The sequence below is a fragment of the Mesitornis unicolor genome, unplaced genomic scaffold (assembly GCF_000695765.1).
Source record: "Mesitornis unicolor isolate BGI_N332 unplaced genomic scaffold, ASM69576v1 scaffold8730, whole genome shotgun sequence".
Taxonomy (NCBI): Eukaryota; Metazoa; Chordata; class Aves; order Mesitornithiformes; family Mesitornithidae; genus Mesitornis; species Mesitornis unicolor.
In genome coordinates this window covers 4944-23763 of record NW_010156199.1, presented here as the reverse complement: position 1 = coordinate 23763, position 18820 = coordinate 4944, and the positions used below count along the sequence as shown (strand labels likewise).

The window sequence follows — 18820 nt, the reverse complement described above, 5'->3', positions numbered from 1 at the left end:
AGCGCTTCTGTCATTAGGTTAGTGGGGGCAGTGGAGTGACATCGGGTCACACGCTCCATTAAAGCGGGGTGACCTGTGCCAGATGAACTATGACCAAAACAGAATCGTAGAACTCTTAAGGTTGGAAAAGACCTTTAAGAGCACCAAGTCCAACCACAAACTTAGAACTGCCAAGTCCACCACTGCACCACTAAACCGTGTCCCTAAGTGCCACACTACACGTCTTTTAAATACCTTCAGGGATGGTGACTCCGCTTCCCTAGGCAGTCTGTTCTAGTGCTTTACCACCCTTCCTGTGAATAATTTTTTCCTAATATCCAACCTAAACCTCCCCTGGTGCAACTTGAGGCTGTTTCCTCTTGTCCTGTCACTTGTTACTTGGGAAAAGACCCTTTCAGGCAGTTGGAGAGGGCGATAAGTTGTCCCATGAGCTTTCTTCCTTTCAGGCTGAACCACCCCAGTTCCCTCAGCTGCTCCTCGTAAGACTTGTGCCCAAGACCCTTCACCAGCTTCATTGCTCTTCTCTGGACACACTCCAGCACCTCCGTGTCTGTCTTGTAGTGAGGGGTGATAGTTCCCAGATGCAGAGTTTAATTTAACTGGGCTGAAGCATTCAGAGAGTGGTGGGAAAAGCAGCTATAAGCCCTCTCCATCCCCAGTGCCAGCCCCACCATGGAGCTGGGGCAGGGGGATGAGGATGGGCAGATCCAGCCTGACCATCTCCCTGCCTGCCTGAGCTACACCCATCCTGGTGGGAGGAGAAGGGAGCCCGGCCCCTGCCAGCCCCGAGGGCAAACAGCAGCACCCACAGGGGCTCACACACCAAAAGAAGAGGTACCAGGAAACACGTTTTACTGAGTTTCAACAACAGTGTTACAACTCACTCGACTCGAGGTTCGCTGGGGGCTTCTTGGGGCAGTGTAGCAGCACTCAGTAGGTAACCACCTTGTGGAGAAACATTAAGGCATTATAGGAAGTTCAACATGAACCCTTTAGTATAAAAACAGGCATTAAAATGGATGTTGAAGACCTGCCATCCCTGCCTTTCATTTTTGCAGACTTTGTCATAAAGGAGCATTTCAACCAACAAAGGAATCGACTCACCCACACCCCAGTACTACACAAGATGAGCAGAAGAAGGAGCTGAAGCGCACCCGAGCTGCAGATGACGACGTCTCTCAGAGCAACGCTTGATCTCAGCCCTGGCATCAAATAGACTAAACATTCATTAACAGGAAAATATTTTGAATTTTATTTTTTCACGTTATTATCAAGTACACAATTACAATAATGTCACACATCCCTATATGATTCTATGTATTTTGTTTTTTTCTTTTGTCTTTTTTACAAAGTGTACAGAGGGAAGGACGTATACAATATTTAACAGGGCATTTTCTACAGAACAATAATTTATATTATGTCCTTGTAAAAATCTGTACCTTTTTTAAACATTAAACTGAAACATCCATTTTATAGCATTTGCTAAGCAAATTATTTAAGAATTAAAACTAACCTGTAACTAATGTCAGTACATTAACAATAACTATAATTTCATTTTCTCTTTATACAGACAAATACATTTTACAAAATCCACTCGACCAAACCCTTAACTATTAAAAAAAAAGTTCCAACATTGTGCTTTAAAAAAAAAAGTGTGTATGATTCCAGGCTACGCAAGAGAAAGAAAATGTCTAAAGTTTGTGTTCTTTGTCTTTCAGCTTATTTAAAAAAATAAAGTTCAAAATGGCTAAAATCCTCGGCAATGCTATGGGAATTTATGCAGATGTTGTACACCTTTCAGGCTTCCAGTTAGAAAACGCTTCAACGTAAGAGGAGGGGGAAAAAGTAAGCCACAGGAGGGGGTACTCTGCAAGACACAAATGGGAAATCTCTACTGGGTTTTACTGCATCTGATTTGGCATCAGTAGGCAATGGACAGCCAGCTATGGCCACACAGGGGATCCAGTGACTTCCCCGGAGGTCTCACTGAAGGCACAGAGCAGCACAGGTAGGGGTTACACACCGAAGGGTCACGGCCTGTAAGTAGCAATATTATACAACACTGGACGAGTCTGGGGGCATTGTCAAGCAGGCATCAAAAGAAAAAAACATCATACAATAAAAGTAGTGACATGGCATTCGACTATCCTGGACTGCAAACCAAACACGTGTATTTCGGCTTACAGTGAAACAGAAGGGCTGAGCAGCAGGAGCAGGGCTCAGTAACAAAACCAAATACAAAATGCTTAAGAAGATGCACACCTGAAAGGAAACCTCGGTCCCTTTATCACCCCAAACCTGAAACCAATCACCCAAATTCCTGTTCCACTTCAATCGCAAGTTTGCCTGCCTAGAAACACGAGTCAACGCTGGGCCAGGGTGCGAACCCTTCCCATCAGTGAACTGTTGGTTACAAATCTGCCCTACGCTGGCAGGCAGCTGGGTCCAAACAACATGGCCCATCGACAACCAGTAGCTTCAGTGGGAACTTGAGCAAGGGGAGCAGGGCTGGGGCCTAAAATCTGGCAAGTCATTAAATGGCTTGGGGTTTTTCACTCCATGGTTGTTGTTAAGCTACGTGACTTCATGCTTGGTACGTTTATGCCGCAATTAGCAAATGATACGGCGCTATTTCATAATAGTCTTCAGGTGGCAAGATTGCATATAATAATTGTAATGTTCTCCCAGCTGTTTATAAACAGATTACAAGAACTGGGTTAATTGTGGATACTGTACTAATTAATAAACAGCAGCTCAACACAGCTGCTAATGGCTCAGGAAAAACATTCAATTTAGCAACAGTTCTGTTACTAGCGTAAGTTACTTCTCCTATGAAGGATTAATACGTTAAAACGCCTCTGCTCCTTATGAAGAACGCATCTGCTCCACTCCATCCCGCTCTGAAGCTCTCCCTGTAAAGATCTCATTTCCAAAATCGAGGCACCTCTTGGTCTTAAATTTTATTCTGAAACAACTCACAATAAAAATGTGACATGAACCACAAACTGTTCGTTCAAAGAAATACTAATATACACAAAAGCATTAACTCTGAGGTACGTTCACCGGCACGTACAGACAGTTGCGATCGATTAACTCTGCAAATGGAACAACACTATTTTATGTTTCCAACATTAAGACAGCAGTGAATCAAAAAAACCCCAACTCATGTTGTAACAGGCAAAAACCTTTCCAAGACAAAGCACAGAACAATCAACATAACATCCGAGAGCACACCTGTGAAGTCGCCAAAGGGAACGAATGCGCTAAACACTTTCTAAAAACTGCTCTCTCTGAAACCTGAATTCAAACGCAGAAGTTTTCCACAATAAAATCAGATGTGTAACTCCTCAAATGGAAAACAGGTAACCTGCCACAAAGTCTGTATAGTCAAAACAAGACGATCGGGTGGGCCTAGTGACTTCATCTTCAGCATCACAGTTCCCCATTTCATACACACCTCTGACAATTGTAGCAAGAGAAATGTCATCTGTTTAAAATTCACGACAAAACTGCATTAAAACATGGACACGGTAAGTATCAACGAGGTCAGTAAGATAAATATACTTAAATAAACTATTAGGGTTGAAAAATTCAGTAAGAGACAGGGTTTACTTTATTAAATGCAACTTTATTGTTGCCATTTTTTCTTCATTTATTAAACAAACTGAATAGAATTCAGAACACGCTATTGAACAAAAGGTATAAAAGTCAACTAGAAGCAGTAATCCTATTTTTATACAGCAACAAATCAAATGCACAGTATGTTTTTTGTCGGGTTTTTTTTGTGTGTGATCGCAGGTGATTGGCTTGAAAATAAGCTAACTGCCTGAAAGGCAAAATTCCTTTATAATTCCAGCCGTTAAGCCTGGGAAAGAGACTTTAAGGCAGCCCAACATCTTTATGATGCCGCATAATGTGCTGGTTCTTCTCGGAAGGCCTTCGGAAACCTTTCTTGCAGTACTCACACCGGTGAGGGTAGTCCTTTGTGTGAATGGAAATAACATGTCGTTTGAAGCCTGAGGCGTCTGTAGTGCTATACTCACAGTACTCACACTGATAAACTTTCCTGCCGCTGTGCGTTTTCATGTGTTTTTTCAGCTCGTTCTGTTGCCTAAAGCCCTTTCTACATCTCTTGCACCTGAACGGGAGATCCTTTGTGTGAACCGAGAGTATGTGGCGACTCAGAATGAACGGATCCGCAATCTTAAAGTCACAATGTCTGCACTGGTGCAATTTTTTACCCTTGTGAGCCGCCACGTGTTTTTTCAGTTCCGAAGGCCTGTGAAAGCCTTTGTCGCACATATCACACTTGTGGGGGTAGTCTTTTGTGTGGACCGAAATTATGTGTCGTTTCAGATCACTCGAGTTTGAGCTCTTATGGTCACAATGCAAACACTGATGTGTTTTACTTTCTTGATGCATAAGCGTATGCTGCTGCAGCTCTTTGGTATCTGAAAAAGTCTGCAAACAAATATCGCACTTGAACGGCGTTTCCTTACTGTGTTTAGTCTTTACGTGGGTTTTCAAGTTAGAGGAGTCGGCAGATCGGTATTCACAATATTGGCACTGGTACGGTTTCTCACCAGTGTGGATTCGCATGTGCTTCTTGAGCTCCGACGGATGGCGAAATCCTTTGCCACACTCCACGCAAATATGAGGAAAGTTCTTGCTGTGGACAGCTAAAAGGTGGTGACTCAGCAAGCCTTGTTCTGCCGTCTCGTAATCGCAGAATTTGCACTTGTGCATTTTGTTAACTCCTTTGTCCCTGTGCACCATCTTGTGAGTAAATAAAGTTCCCGCATGAGAGAAGCTTTTCCCGCACTCGTCGCACTCAATGAGCTTTTCTGTTTTGTTGGTCAGCTTATGACTCTCCAAGTGGTTATGTAAACTTATCTTTTTATTCGTAGTGTAATCACAGTCTGTGCATCTGTATTTCTTCTTGGTAAGAAGGTGCTCCGGGTGGTTTTTCATGTGCCTTTTCAAGAAACCTCTAGATTTAAATTTCTTTCCGCAAATCATGCAGGGGTAGACTGTTAACGGATGACCATCAGGGCCTATGATTATTGCTGAAAAACAACCAAAAAAACCTTCCTCAATATTATGTGACAACGTTACACTTCAACAAATGTTCTATTTCAGCCTTAACAGTAAGCTGAATTGTTCAGTAAGAGAAGGGTCAGACACATACACCATGTACACCACACTTCATAATGAACTTGTTACTGGGTTAGGTAGAAGAAATAACGGGAATTACGACTCATTCTTTATTATTATCAGGAATAGGAAATACTGGTTTTTGATGGAGACAACCAAAGCATCACCCAGCTTTTCTTCACCTCACGTAATTCTACTTTGAAGAATTCTGGCTGAGTTCACACATCAAATACACACAGAAACCGACGCCGTTCCAAAGAACAGCAGCCAGCTTCTTCAACTGAGTACTGCATAGTAAGCACAGCACAGATCTTCTTTTTACTTTCCATGAATCTGTAGCTAAAGTTTAATCTGGCAGTGTAGTCACCTACCAGTGCCTACAACTCACGTGTCCCCAAACTGACACCTCCTTCTCGCGCCATCTGTCACTGTTACAATCTGAAGAGGTATCAAGCAGGAAACACATTTCAAATACAGACACCTCAGAGCTTGGGAACGGATTTGCACTCATCCACCAGCCTGATTTGATTACCTTGAATTTGTCTAGGCATACTAAAAAGCTCTCTTTTCCAAAAATGTTTTAGAAGGAGAACTGACTAGGTAGCTGGAAACAGAAAAAGCAAACTTTAAGATTAAAATCCGCCTGGTTTACAAATTCAGTGCTAGACAAAACAGAACTCCTACAGTTAAGTCACAATTTAGAAAGAAGCTTTTAGTATCATTTAAGGCAAGGGCTACTGAAGAAAACAGCAATGTGCTTTTTCAACTTTATCAGACCAAAAAAATCATTCAGACCATAACACAGTAACAGCAGAAACCAAGTTACACCAAAACAGCACATCTGTTCTTACAGCTGCAATGGAGAACATTGGTGTGAACATCAAGGCAATTTATTTCCCGATTAAAATAGAAGTTATTGTAGTAATATTGTAACGTAATATTGAGATTTTACAGTTACTTATTGAGCTGATATAATGAAATGTATTGTTCTGAGTGTTTTCAATAAAGACAAAAAAGTGTTTTTTAAAAAGTGCTATTACAGAACACTGTTTATCTAACATCACCTTTTAAAAAGTTACATTCAACATTAAAATTGGTCTGGCAAGTTAAGAATAAAGTTTTTAACCTTTTGCTATGATGCTGTCATATTTTTTTGCTATTTTTTTTGCTATTTGTCAATTTTGCTATTGATACTGTCAAACCATTGCTACGTCAGAGATGGTTTCCCTTAACACACGCCCTACAATCCAAACCAGCTGTGTGTTTAAAAGCTCATTTGTGATGTCAACAAAATAGTTCCTCAAATAATCACTGTTTTTTACAAGATATTGCACTCCCTACCAGCAAAGAACATTTGTTTATGGGCAAGTGCCTAGAGGAACGAGAGCACAGCCAGCCACCAGATGCTCACCTGTTTGATACTGCCTGGACTCAGGCCTCCTTTTCTTCTTTGGTTTTTGCTTAGCCAGTCTCCCAAGTCCAGCTGACTCATCTATGTGCAAAAGAGCACTCGCAGTGCCGTTCCGACTTTCAATGCCATCGTTATTATTACCTAGCAAGAGAAGTTTAAAAGTTACCTACTGTCATCACACCAGATTGCTCGAGCGACAAAATATTAAATATTGTAATTGAAAATAAAATAAAGAAATTGTAATTTTTCACGATGATGAGGATGAGCTGCAAAACTTCTCTGCATCCACCTTACGAATTACGTTTGGTATTATGAACCTAAAAGCTCTGTATGCTAATTTCATAGGACTAAAGAGTTTACAGGAATTAAGAGTTTTCAATTTCACAGAGTTGTCCTTTGGGGTTTTTTTGCATTTCTTTGGTTGCTAATTACGCCCCAAATGTTTAGTATCAGGAAACAATAGCATGTCACATTTTTTACTGTGCCCCATTTTCGTAATAGAGAGAAGGAAACAACCTTTGCCTCACAGAGCTTTGTCTTTAATACACAAATGGCATCGCTGGATGTAAAACAAAACATGAAAATTATAAGTAAATATATCTATATATTCAGGAAGGTAGTGGCAACCAGTTAACATTGGTGATTTAAGGGCCTAAGTAAATTCTAGTAATAGATTTTGTGGTTAAGTATTTACTTGAATCAATAGAAGGCAACAGTTCCTGGTGAAAGCAGGGCATACAGATAGGATGGGAAGACTGAAGTGGAAGAAAGTGCAAGATGCTCAACTGCTGCTCCCTTTGTAGAGTGTCACGAATGAATACTCATTGTTAATGTAAGAAGATTCAGCACCAGGAACAGGCATGTGTGGAGCCTGAAGACCGATCTCTGTGCTAGCTCAAGTGCTGAACAGCAAATGTGGCAAGGGACAAATGTTGAAAAAAACCACAACAACTAAACCCAACCCATTTCACATCTCACATGCAGGAAGTTAGCAGCAGGTACGTGAAGAGCCCTTCTAGCGTATAACACAAAACAGACTCCAAACATTTTCTAATACTACAGTAAAACTGCAACAACTTTCTGGAATGTAAAACACAGTAGCACTGGGCTTTGCTACAATACAGCAACAAAACAAAACGTAACATTTTAAGATGCCATTATGATCAGCTTTTAAACCCTGTTTAAGTAGAAACGAGTTCTGAGGAGTGCAGATAACAAACCTCTGCCATTTTCACGGCTCCGTTCTTCAATATTTCTTCCCTTCCCCGCCACCTCTCCCCTTGCCTGTTAGGTTGCTTACTGCTGACACTGCAATGACTCCACTGTTTCCCATTCTTAAATTCTCCTTCCAGTTCCACCTCTCTGTTTTTAATACGCTCTGCTCCACAATCACTGAATGTTCAATTCACAACTGTTGCTTTGAGTTCACTCAATTTCATTTTCAATTCCTACTCAACCTGGCTCCTGTCCTTTCCTCTCCACTGAAACTGTGCTCACCAGTACACAGCCAATGAGGAGGCTCTGGGTGCACTACAATGCACCTAAGCAACTTTTAACACACGCTGCTCCCTGAAATCTTGCCCTCCCTTGACTTATGCCCATGATTCCGGCCTCCATTGCATTCTCAGTACTCCCCTGCCATTTGTTTGCTGGCACCATCACCACAATCCACATCGTGCAGATATATAACCTTCTCTCCTCTACTCCACTATTTCTTCTGCTTCGTTTACTCAAAATACATTTAGAAGGAGAATGGGACAAAATGGAAACATTTCTAAGATGAGATTTTGGTCTACCAGCTTAGGTAAGTTTTGGAAATCAGTTTGTGCACCAGTTGGTGCTCAGTTACTGATGTTCGAAAAACACGGTTCTGGATGCTAGAAATATTCTCAAGGTTCTGCTATAATTTTAAGATGTCTCCCTTCAGCTTCCTTTTTGTTAATCAATTATTTCCATCAGTGAAATCATATATTGATATGTTCCTTCTAGAAAGGATTTAAATCAAGCTAGAGGTCAGTGCTGCTTTTCACTGTTACACTGAATCTTACATATATTCAGTTCTATTCCCAAGCCAGCTCTTCACTGCGTCCTAAAACTGTGAAGGACAGATGTACTTGAGATGCAATTTTTCAGCTGAAAGCTCATCTAGTTTCACTTCTACATCATCATCATGAAAATACAAAGGAAAATGCCTCTTAAAATAGAAAAAAGCAGCAGCCTGCCTTGCAGCTTTTCTCTCTTCTCTTTTTATTTTAAGGATCATTACGCCAATAAACGATTCTTAAATTAAAACTTTAAAAACAAACACAAAAGCACAAATACTCCGCTAGCCTCCAAAAAACAATCCCCAACATTTTGCTATAGACGGTGTCACCAGGAAGAATTCTTTGAGTATTACCTACCATAGGCTGCTGCCCAAGCTATGGGCATGAAAGTTTTAATTTCATTGTCATCAATTTGCTGTTCATGGGCCGCTGCTGCATCCTCCTCTCCTACAATCACTTCCATATAAACCTCATCAGCTATTTCTGCAACATCTAAGAGAAAAAGAAGTCAAGAAAAGATTAATAGGAACACTGCACTGATGAAAGTGAAAATCCCTGTTCCCAAATGAAAGCCACCTACTTACTTAAGTCTTCATCTTCATGCTGAGAATCATTTACAGTCATGTAAACCATCTTCTCCCTTGGAATACGAATACTGCTATTTTCATCAAGTAATCCAACTGCGTGGTCATTCTCTGGCTCGCTCTCCACAATGTCGACTGTGCCCCCTAATTAAGATGACCAGAGCAAGACACTTTCAATACACAGACAATTCTATGCTGAACCACAGAAAACTGAAAGTTTGTCACACTTAACATTAAACCCACAGCTCTTTACAGATGACTTGAGAGAAACCACAGCCTCCAATTATGCAAAATTTCAAATGTCAGGTTGCAGTATTCTAAAATGAGCGTATTTTACCTAAGTCATCTTCTCCGGGATCTGCTTTGAATATATAGACCTTGATGACTTCTGGACAAAGGCCATCCACTTTACAAGAGCCACTTTCTGGCTCTGCTTCCATGGTAATTTCAGCAGAACCTTCGTGTTCTATCTTACCAGCATCATCCACTACAAAAACAAGTTATTACAATTATCCAGTCATATGCAAACAGACATACATGAAAGGCTTTATTACTCAAATTTGAAAGCAGTTTAAAATTACGTTGTGATAAAGAACCTACCCATAAGTATTTTTTTCATATTCTTGAAAACAATGTCAACAGACACAGAAATTAATTCAAGTCATACCTTCTAGGGAAGGGGAAAGCGCGAGAGTGCTGCAGTGATATGACCAGAAGCATGAGCACCACACCAGGCAATGCTAATAGGGAAATAGTGATCTGCAGCAAGATGACGGTAGGAAGACACTGCACATTAGTACTTACTCTGTAGCATAACTTCACTTATTCTCATTTTTAATTGCTTTCTCCTTCACAACTAATAAGCTATTAACTTTTTATTTTTTTTTCAAAAGCATTATCTGCTGCTCAACCTTGTCTCTAATACATGCCAGTCAGACCTGGTTCCTTGCAATGCAGTGTTACTGATGTTTCTTCAGCTGACTAGAGAGGAAACCGAAATGCAAACTACAGGAAGGCAACTCACTGCTTTTCTCATCCACTGAACAGCTGAGGGATCAAGCAGAGTGTCAAAGTGCTGCCCTGATGCTAAAGCACTGGTGAACCTATTCAAAGAATTGGTCACGGCGCCCTGAAGGGGCTGCACTGGATTTTATGCTGCAGCCCTATGTACTTTCCTTACTATTGTCTCCAATTCTGCTCTCTTCCTTTCAGAAGAACACTGACACCACGCTCCAGTTGGAACTGCCGTAACTTGCCTAGGCCTCCCACATAAACCTGGCCAACAGCCAGCTTTATGAGGAACACATTTCTGACTTTTAAGACATGCTCTCCACATAGGCACGTGCGCACGCACGCACGCACACACACCATCTTACTTTACCAAGGGCGGGTTTTCAAGAAAGAAATACTACATATGCGGTCACAAAAATCAAATCCAGCATCTCAAGACTTTCAGAGAATCTCCCAATTTCAGAAGCCCCAGAAGTTTTTTGAGTGTTTGGAATATTTAAGAATTTTTAACATGATGGCACACTTTTGTAGTTTGTGACTTTATTGTTTAAGTCACTTTCGGAAACTGCCATTAAATCAATTAATTAGCCTTTAAATTAGATAAACTAGCACATGTTCTGTCTCATCCATCAAACACAACTGTATTTAAGCACAATTTCTCAACCAGGCATCATTATTCACAAAGAAATATGAACAATGTTAAAAGATGAAGCACTAAAATAAATGAACTCTCTCTGTCCTCACCAAAAGAGCAGCAGATAAAACATTACATACTCTCATGGCAAGTTCGCGATCAATGGCCCCTGTACAGACTGTTTCAAGCAGTATAATGTTTAAAATATTATTTTGTGCCACAACAACCTAAGCTCTTGTAGCTGAAGCCCCAGAGCATTTCAGAAGTAAAAACCTGAAGACGTTCTTGTGAATCACGTAAACAAGGCAGCTCCACAGTACGCATACTCCATTACTGAGCAGACTTCCATAAATCCATTGGCACGTGCACGAAACACTGAGTCACTGAAGCTCTGACAAAAAGAAAACTTGCTTTCATTCCTACACTAGATTTATGCAGTTGTTCTCCTTCAACTTGGCTGTCTCCACTGTCACGCACGTGTACTTGGAAGGCTTTCAAATCAGCGTAGACTGATTTTGCACTGCTGAAGCCAAAGGGGAAGTCTGCCACCAAGCTCAACTGATGCTGGAACATACTCAAGGAAGGAAAATTATGGCTGAAGCAGCCAAGCAGAAAACAAACCTATGTGCACCATGTGAAACAGGCTGCTTTCTTTTTACCAAATGAAGTTTTTCACTTCCGTACATAAAAGGAAGTGTCCATTGATAACATTCACAGAACAGAAGACTTCTAGATCTTAAAAATATGCTCCATTTACTCTTTGAAATAAGTTCTCCAAGATTCAAAGTCATCTTTTAAACATGATTTTAAAAAAATTATGTAATATAGAGTTTATCCCAAATTTCCCTCTATATTCAACAGTGTTTTCAAAATTTAACTGGTTTAAATACTTTTTAACAGAACCATTAAACTGTAAGGAAACTGATGTGTAGGAATATCAGGCCAACTTTTCTCATCCAATAGGAAAAAAATTCACTCTTGACAAGCGGTTAATACTTGAAAAAATAAAAGTTCCTGAAAGGTTTGAAAACAGTATTTGCATTACAGTAGCAAACAGGTAACAGGAAGAAAAGAACGGTGGAAAGAAAAAGGTAGGAAAAGAGATAAAAATCTGACGAAGAGAAAAACAAGGCAAGAGAATGTGCACCTATCACACAAAGCACCATTTCCATGGTATTTTGTCCAATGGCTACAGAAAGATTTCTCTACACTGATTCGTTGATGTTCTGGCAGCACTTACGAAATGTGATTGTTTCACACCTTCCCTATGTTCCTGCATTCTCCACGTACCCCAGTCTCACAATCAAGACAAAATTATATTCATAAATACTTGACTGATCAATGTTTGAAGTTGGAACTCTGACGACGTTTGAATTCTTCATTCAAATTCACATCCCATCAAGTGATCCCACAATACCATGCATGACTGATCTCCCACATTGTTCCTCTTTGAAATGACAAAAAGTCCTTAAAAGTATTAGTTAATCTTATGAGAGATGACTTCAAGTAAATACTCTGGGCAGTTACTAAAGTAATCACAAGGCACATGCTAGAAAAACGTTCAGACTAGCATTACTGCAATACTGCCATACCTTGTGCCTCCATTTAATTAGACATTAACTGAACACCAAAAACTTTAATGTATAGGGTTTTTATCCACTCCCACTTCTAGCTGGTAGCTTTACTTGAGTAAACAACTGAATTCAGACTAATTCTCCAAGTTAAAAAAAAAAAAAGACTAGACACAACATTATTTTACATACATTGCAAGAATGCATTCTCTGGTTAGTTTGCTGACGTTCTTCACAGACTTAGCCTGCTCTTTGCATACCATGAGCTGCAAGAAAGAACTAAGAAACTTATGCACTTCTCCAATGTTGCAATAATTGCTTCCAAATAAAAATAATGCTTAAAATGTTATTAAAATCACAAACAGGTGAGAAGGATGTCACACAACATGAAAGAGTGGCATATTTAAAGCCTGTCTAGTTGTAACTTACATTACAAAGAAATAAACAAAAAGAGACCAACAGATGGGTATCATAGGACACTTGCCTGCTAACAAAATAAACAACTCTGTTTAACCATTCTTACTGAAAAAGGCCATTGCTAACTATTTTGTTTTCTTTAAAACAGATTCAAAGGATGTTGCATTCCCTCAACAGCCTTTGTTCAGTTATCTGTGACAGAAACATCTGACTTGTACTTCACTTGACAGCAGAGAATTCCTAGTCCACTGCAGAAGTTATTTTTACTGTCCCGTTATTTCTTAAAAGGCAAAGCAGGTTTCCTAACCTGTGAGAAAACAGAAATCTGTTCTATTTTTCTATTAATGCCATTGCCATTACACAAGGAACAGTATATACTATGCATCTGACGCTCTCCTCAGGGCAGCAATCTAGCAGAACTTCCTGAGCTCCAGACTGGTACCTGACACTTGTCCTTCTCGTCCTGCTGTCCTCAGTCCCAGCTCTGAGGCATCACTCAGCCCAAGGGAACTCTCATCTCCCTCACCTCTCACGGTGACCTCCTGAGCAGCCTCTGCTGCAACAACTGTTGGTGCCACTCCACAGCGGCCAGGCAGGAGCATGGCAGCAAGTTCTACCTCACAGAAAGAAAAATGTGATTTCCTGCTTCTCTAAGAAGTTCCAAGGAAAAAAAGGGAGGTACTTACTTATGCTAAAAAAGCAAATAAAAGCATTTAGTTTTTTTGACTAGAAGTCTACTGGATGGCCCTAATGAAGGCATGAACTTTTACTCTGATGATCACATTCATTGCTTTCAATTTAAACATCCAATGAGGATAAGAAAAGACAGGTTTCACCTAGACCTATGAAATGATGCAATCATATTCTCTCCTTTGAGTACGCCAAGTTCTGACTCCTGTAATGAAAAGTGTTAATTCAGATACAACAAACAAAAGACTGTCTAACTCAGAGCAAAGTAAGGATACGGATGGACATAATATAGCCCCTGTGTACTTGCAATCATAGAACTTCCTCAAACTGCAGCTTAAACTGTGAGGGTACCCTTCCCTCTCTCCAGACTCCCCTCGTAAAACCTCCTTTGTGACTCATCATTTTTACTGCAGTTAAATGCGAGTATATCAGAGTACAACTTCTTGTCTTATGGAACAACTTCATGCCAGAGGATGTGTCTTAGTTTGCCAAATCGAATTAAATCAGACAACTAAAAACCTCACTTTCCATTTTATGGCCTGGTGTAAGGCACTACTTTCCTTGGTTAGTAAGAGCTGGTTTGTTTTGTTGTTGTCGTCATTTTGCCAAACACTAGCTCGCCTCACCGTTACCATTTCACTTACAAAGAAACAACTTTCCAAGCCTTAAAATCTGCTACCAAATAACTAGTAGCAGTGTGAGTCAGAACACAATTTGTCCTTTCCTGACCAAACTCATGAACTGGCTTGTTATGGCATATGTGAAAGAAAACCTGATTTATCAAACTTCCTTGAATCCTTTTCAAGCTACTAACTAATAGCAGTTTGCATATTCTTTGTTGAATGAATATCTGATTCTGCAGTGCCATAAGTGCTCCAAATCTTCAATGGACTGAAAATGAAGCTTAAGGGCAAAGACAAAGTATCCAAGAAAAAAGGCAAGTACATCAAAAGGTAAGTGATAATATAAGCTGTGCCAAGAAATATTATCTTGGAAATGGAAAAAACAAAGGTATAAAAATGCAAAAGCTAAATTAAATCTAAACAGGAAAAGAAATATTAAAATACTGACTTTAATGGAATGAAACCCACAGGGACTGTACTCTTCGAAAGGAACAAGAAATAAATAGAAACACAACATTTAAAAAGTACACATAAATTAGTAATTTCAAAACAGGTATTTTCAAGATAAAGCCAAGAAAATGTTCTTCTTTTGAAAAAACCAACGTTGACTCTGTTCATCAGGAACAAAAATGGAAACACTGGAAGAGAGCCACAACATAGGAAGAAGACAGCAAAAAGACTGTGCCAATAACTGCCATTGTAGAACACAGACTGAGAAACCTACAGCAGAAAGAATATAGTGTCATCCCTTGCTTTGCAAGTGACGGGCAAAAGCACCCTGAAGAAGACAGTTCAGCTCCCAGGTCTGGGAAGCAGCCACATTTGGCTACTGCAATGGCAGACAAAATTACATCCCAACATCTGCCCCAGCAGTTCGGGGAGGTTTTCCAGAATCAAGCACAAATTTACAGGTTAGGATGAAAAATCAAAAACTAGGCTGAGGTTACTGCCTTTTAAAAACACTTAATACTACATTCAGCTGAAGAACTGAGACAGTCAACAAACACATACTGCTGATGCAAAATAAGGAAATTAATTCAAATAATGTTTTCCATACAACAAAGACGTTATTTGGCAAGATAGTCTTTACTTGACGGAAAAGCACCAGACTCTGACTTCGCAACTAGAAGAACTTGTTATGCAGGCTTTAAACACAGTAGGTGGTAACAGGGAACTTCCCCTTAAAAGGAACTGCAGAACATAGTTAACATTTTAAACACAAATAGAAAGGATGCATGTTTTGCAGCACTACAATTGTTTTAAATGCTGTCTTATCTAAGGTTCTGAATCTAAACAGAGTACATTGCAAGACTATCAAGAGGCATTCAATATTAAATAGAGTGCGAAACTGCAGCAATACACGATGGAAAATGGAGACTATCCCAGCACAACTGAACAACTAAATCCTTGTTTTCGGCCAGGTACCACCTGTTGATGTTTGCCACATTTAAGAACACTTCCTAGACAGGTGGGTATTCCAGGCATTACACAACACAGCATCTACCAAAACACTCTGTTCTCATTCAGCCACTGGCAATGGTTGAATGAGACCCAGATCCAGCCCTCTTCTCTCTCTCTCACTTGCATTTACAGAGACGCAGCTTGCAAAGCGTTCCTATGACAGCAGCCCCAGAGGCCTCACTGCTGCCCATGCTGCAGGATGACAACAGAGACACAGGAGCAACAGCATCCTACAGAGCTACAGCCAGGGACAAGAAACAGGTAAGGATCACCACCAAAGCCTTCCCACAGTCAGGCCACAATTATCCATAGGTGGATCATCCACTTTGCTGCCTAACTATGCTCCAGGTGCAGAAGCAGCATTTGAACTGCTTTCATCTGATCTAACTCGGGTCCAGAATCAGAACGTTTTATCTGTACCATAATGTACAGAACACATTTGTTAGTTTGGATAAATACTATTTTGGAGAGCAGCATCTCTGATCTATTTCACCTCAGTATGATCTTGCAGCCTAATTTTACAATATTTTATGTTACCCATATTTTGCATTATCCCATTCACTGTTTTCCCAGATAACAGAGAATTAACTGTACCTCATATAAACTCAAAACATGGCTGCACAAGGTTACCCAAGGAATTCAAGAGATGATAAATTAAGAAATGCAGTGATCCTAGGTAAGGAGAAGCAACATTAAAATCCGTAAGTACAGAATATAAAATTAAAACAAGTTATTATACATTCCAAAACAGTGTCCAAAGGAAAAAAATAAAGAAAAAAAGAAAGAAAAGAACACGAAAAAAGAAGGTAACTGAAGCAGAGCATGAAGTACGTCTCATCGATGGACTCATTTAATGCTAGACAAAACTGAAGTGCTTGAAATGGCAATTAAACAAACCAACCTAACAAAGCATTTCTATTTCTACGACAAACAAATGTTCAGCAGTGACACTCTGATACTCCCAGGTGCTGCGCTGAGTATACATTATAATAAGTAACATACTTAGAGTAAGCTCTGGTTTGCACAAATGGTTATCTTCAGTAGAGAAAGGATTGATTATATGCTGTTTTTCTCCACTCTCTACTTTAAGTCTTTTGAAATACGATTCAAATGGACTGTGCCACTGTTCCTAAGGGAGATTAAGATATTCACAGTTGCTTCTCAGCTATAAGCAGCAGTAGCTATTCTTTTTGTTAGCAGCACGCATCTGTCCTTTGCTTAATCAAGAGAAGACGACACACACCAACAGCAACGAAAACCATATTGTTGCCTGTATCTAAATATAAATGGGGTGGAAGGGGTGGGGCTTAGCGAAAAAACAAGACAAGGATAACAAATTGTTATTTGGACTTCCAAAAACCAGAATTTTTTACTTTCCTTTTTCCATGAAAGGATTTTTTTGTTTGTTTTCTTCATGTCTTGGCAGTAGTCTTAGTAACCTGCATATACGTGTGGTTTCAAACAATGTCACATTTATTTCCTTTCAGTTCTTACTAAGCATATGGCATTTAGTTTACAGAAATTCTTATTTTTTTTGTTCATATGCTATAAAATGCTACAGAAATAATTTATAATCAGACCTGCATTTGCCAGTATTTCTCTCCATTAGCTTCACTAGAATTTTTAGCTGGCGCGTATTCCCAAGCATACTCCCATTTGAGTACATTTGTGAGATCTGCCTTTCATTAAATAACAGAAAATCTGGTTTTGGTAGTGTTGTAAGCCCTCCCTCAGATATTTCAAGAACCACCCAGGCCCATACTGTAAGAATTTTGATGGCTTTACCCAGACACTTACAGGAAATCATAAGGTAATCATCACAGTTGCCCTTCTCATCTTGATGTTCCACAGGGATCCCATTGGCATCGATCACGGCCTCTGACGCACAGTCTGCCACCAAGACTTCTTCAGAAACAACGTCTGCTCCCAGAGTATCAGTGACAATATCTGCTTCTTCAACATTGTCATGAACTACGTGTTCTACATGTCCAACTTCAGGTACATGCATTGACTCACTTGTCAGTACATGTTCTGGTATAGACATTGTTTCTGCTGTTATGTCAGAAGCTAAAACATCATCTGGGACAGTGCAATGAGCCAAAGAAACTTCTTCGGCTACGTCGGTGTCCAGCACTTGTTCAGGAATAATGACAGTTTCGGATACGTCTGGCTCCTCCATAATATCTGGGCACTGAACATCCTCGATAACAACATCCTCAATGACATCTTGGATTACTACAGAATCTGGATCATCAGGAACAAAATTATGCACGGTTATATCTGAGTCGACTACATCTGAAACAAATACTGTTTCCTGCACTTCCACGACAATCTGATCTCCATCCATATGTCCTGCATCAGCTCCTGAAACATAATTAAAACAGCAGTTAAATTGTAACACTCACATGAAGTGGTTATTAATTTAAATTACTTCTGTTTTACTTAAACTTTTACACTATGCTGCAATTCAGTATAACAGGCATAACAGCCTATAAGCCATTAAGATAGGCAGACATATGGGGAGCTGATAAAGCAAGTCCTTGGTAGGTGTTAACATCACTAAAAACAACGACGTTTTCTCTCCTGGAAAAAGTTAACAATTTTTAGACTTTCCCCCAACATCCAAACAACTATGACTTGACAGAACAGTAGCTCATTCATATTGCTCTGAGTAATAAAAACAACTAAAAATTGAAAGCAACTATTCTATACAAAAGCATTGATGCGGCATAGCATTTTCAAGCAAAGATAAATTAAACAATCAGTAGCATCTAAAGTGAACACTCTTAGCTACGTATTATCTCTTGACAGACCTGTTGGATCAAAAAATGCATTTGGCTCATGTGGCTGAAGTTCAAGCCCATCTTCATCCATGGCCTTTAACTCTCATCAGTCACAGTGTCTGTGGAAGGTAAAGAAGAAAGGTCAACTCCTATTTGGCTATGAATGCTGCCTCTGCCTGGGCACTGAAAAGCAGATATTTTGGGCACATGGAAGGTAAAGGTAAAACCCCTTGACTTTAGGATGGACCAGATTTCACTCAGGGTACCTCTGTTTGGGATTCCAGAAATACTCTGGGACTCTAGAACATAAGCACCCAGGGACTGTGAGCTCCAACACACCAGGTCCATTTCTCAAAGCCCCACAGCTCCACAAACACAGAAGCAGCTGATACAGGGATATGAAAATATGATTTCCTTATACTCTTACAAAGAAAAA

At 39.9% G+C, this 18820-nt stretch overlaps 1 protein-coding gene across 2 annotated transcripts; it reads right to left on the bottom strand.

Annotated features, from left to right (window-relative positions):
* Positions 1-3430: 3430 nt before the first annotated feature.
* On the bottom strand, positions 3431-18504 carry LOC104534317 (zinc finger X-chromosomal protein). Of its 2 annotated transcripts, XM_010182602.1 has the most exons (7): positions 18415-18504; positions 17399-17965; positions 9532-9681; positions 9195-9338; positions 8968-9102; positions 6566-6706; positions 3431-5066 (listed from the first exon to the last, which is right to left on the bottom strand). In XM_010182602.1, exons 1-7 carry the CDS (start codon positions 18473-18475, stop codon positions 3880-3882), a joined length of 2385 nt encoding a protein of 794 aa, XP_010180904.1. In that variant the 5' UTR covers positions 18476-18504; the 3' UTR covers positions 3431-3879. The 2 variants fall into 2 exon arrangements, with proteins under 2 accessions (XP_010180904.1, XP_010180978.1); XM_010182676.1 differs by lacking the exon at positions 17399-17965 and having other exon boundaries at positions 18415-18475.
* Positions 18505-18820: the final 316 nt, after the last annotated feature.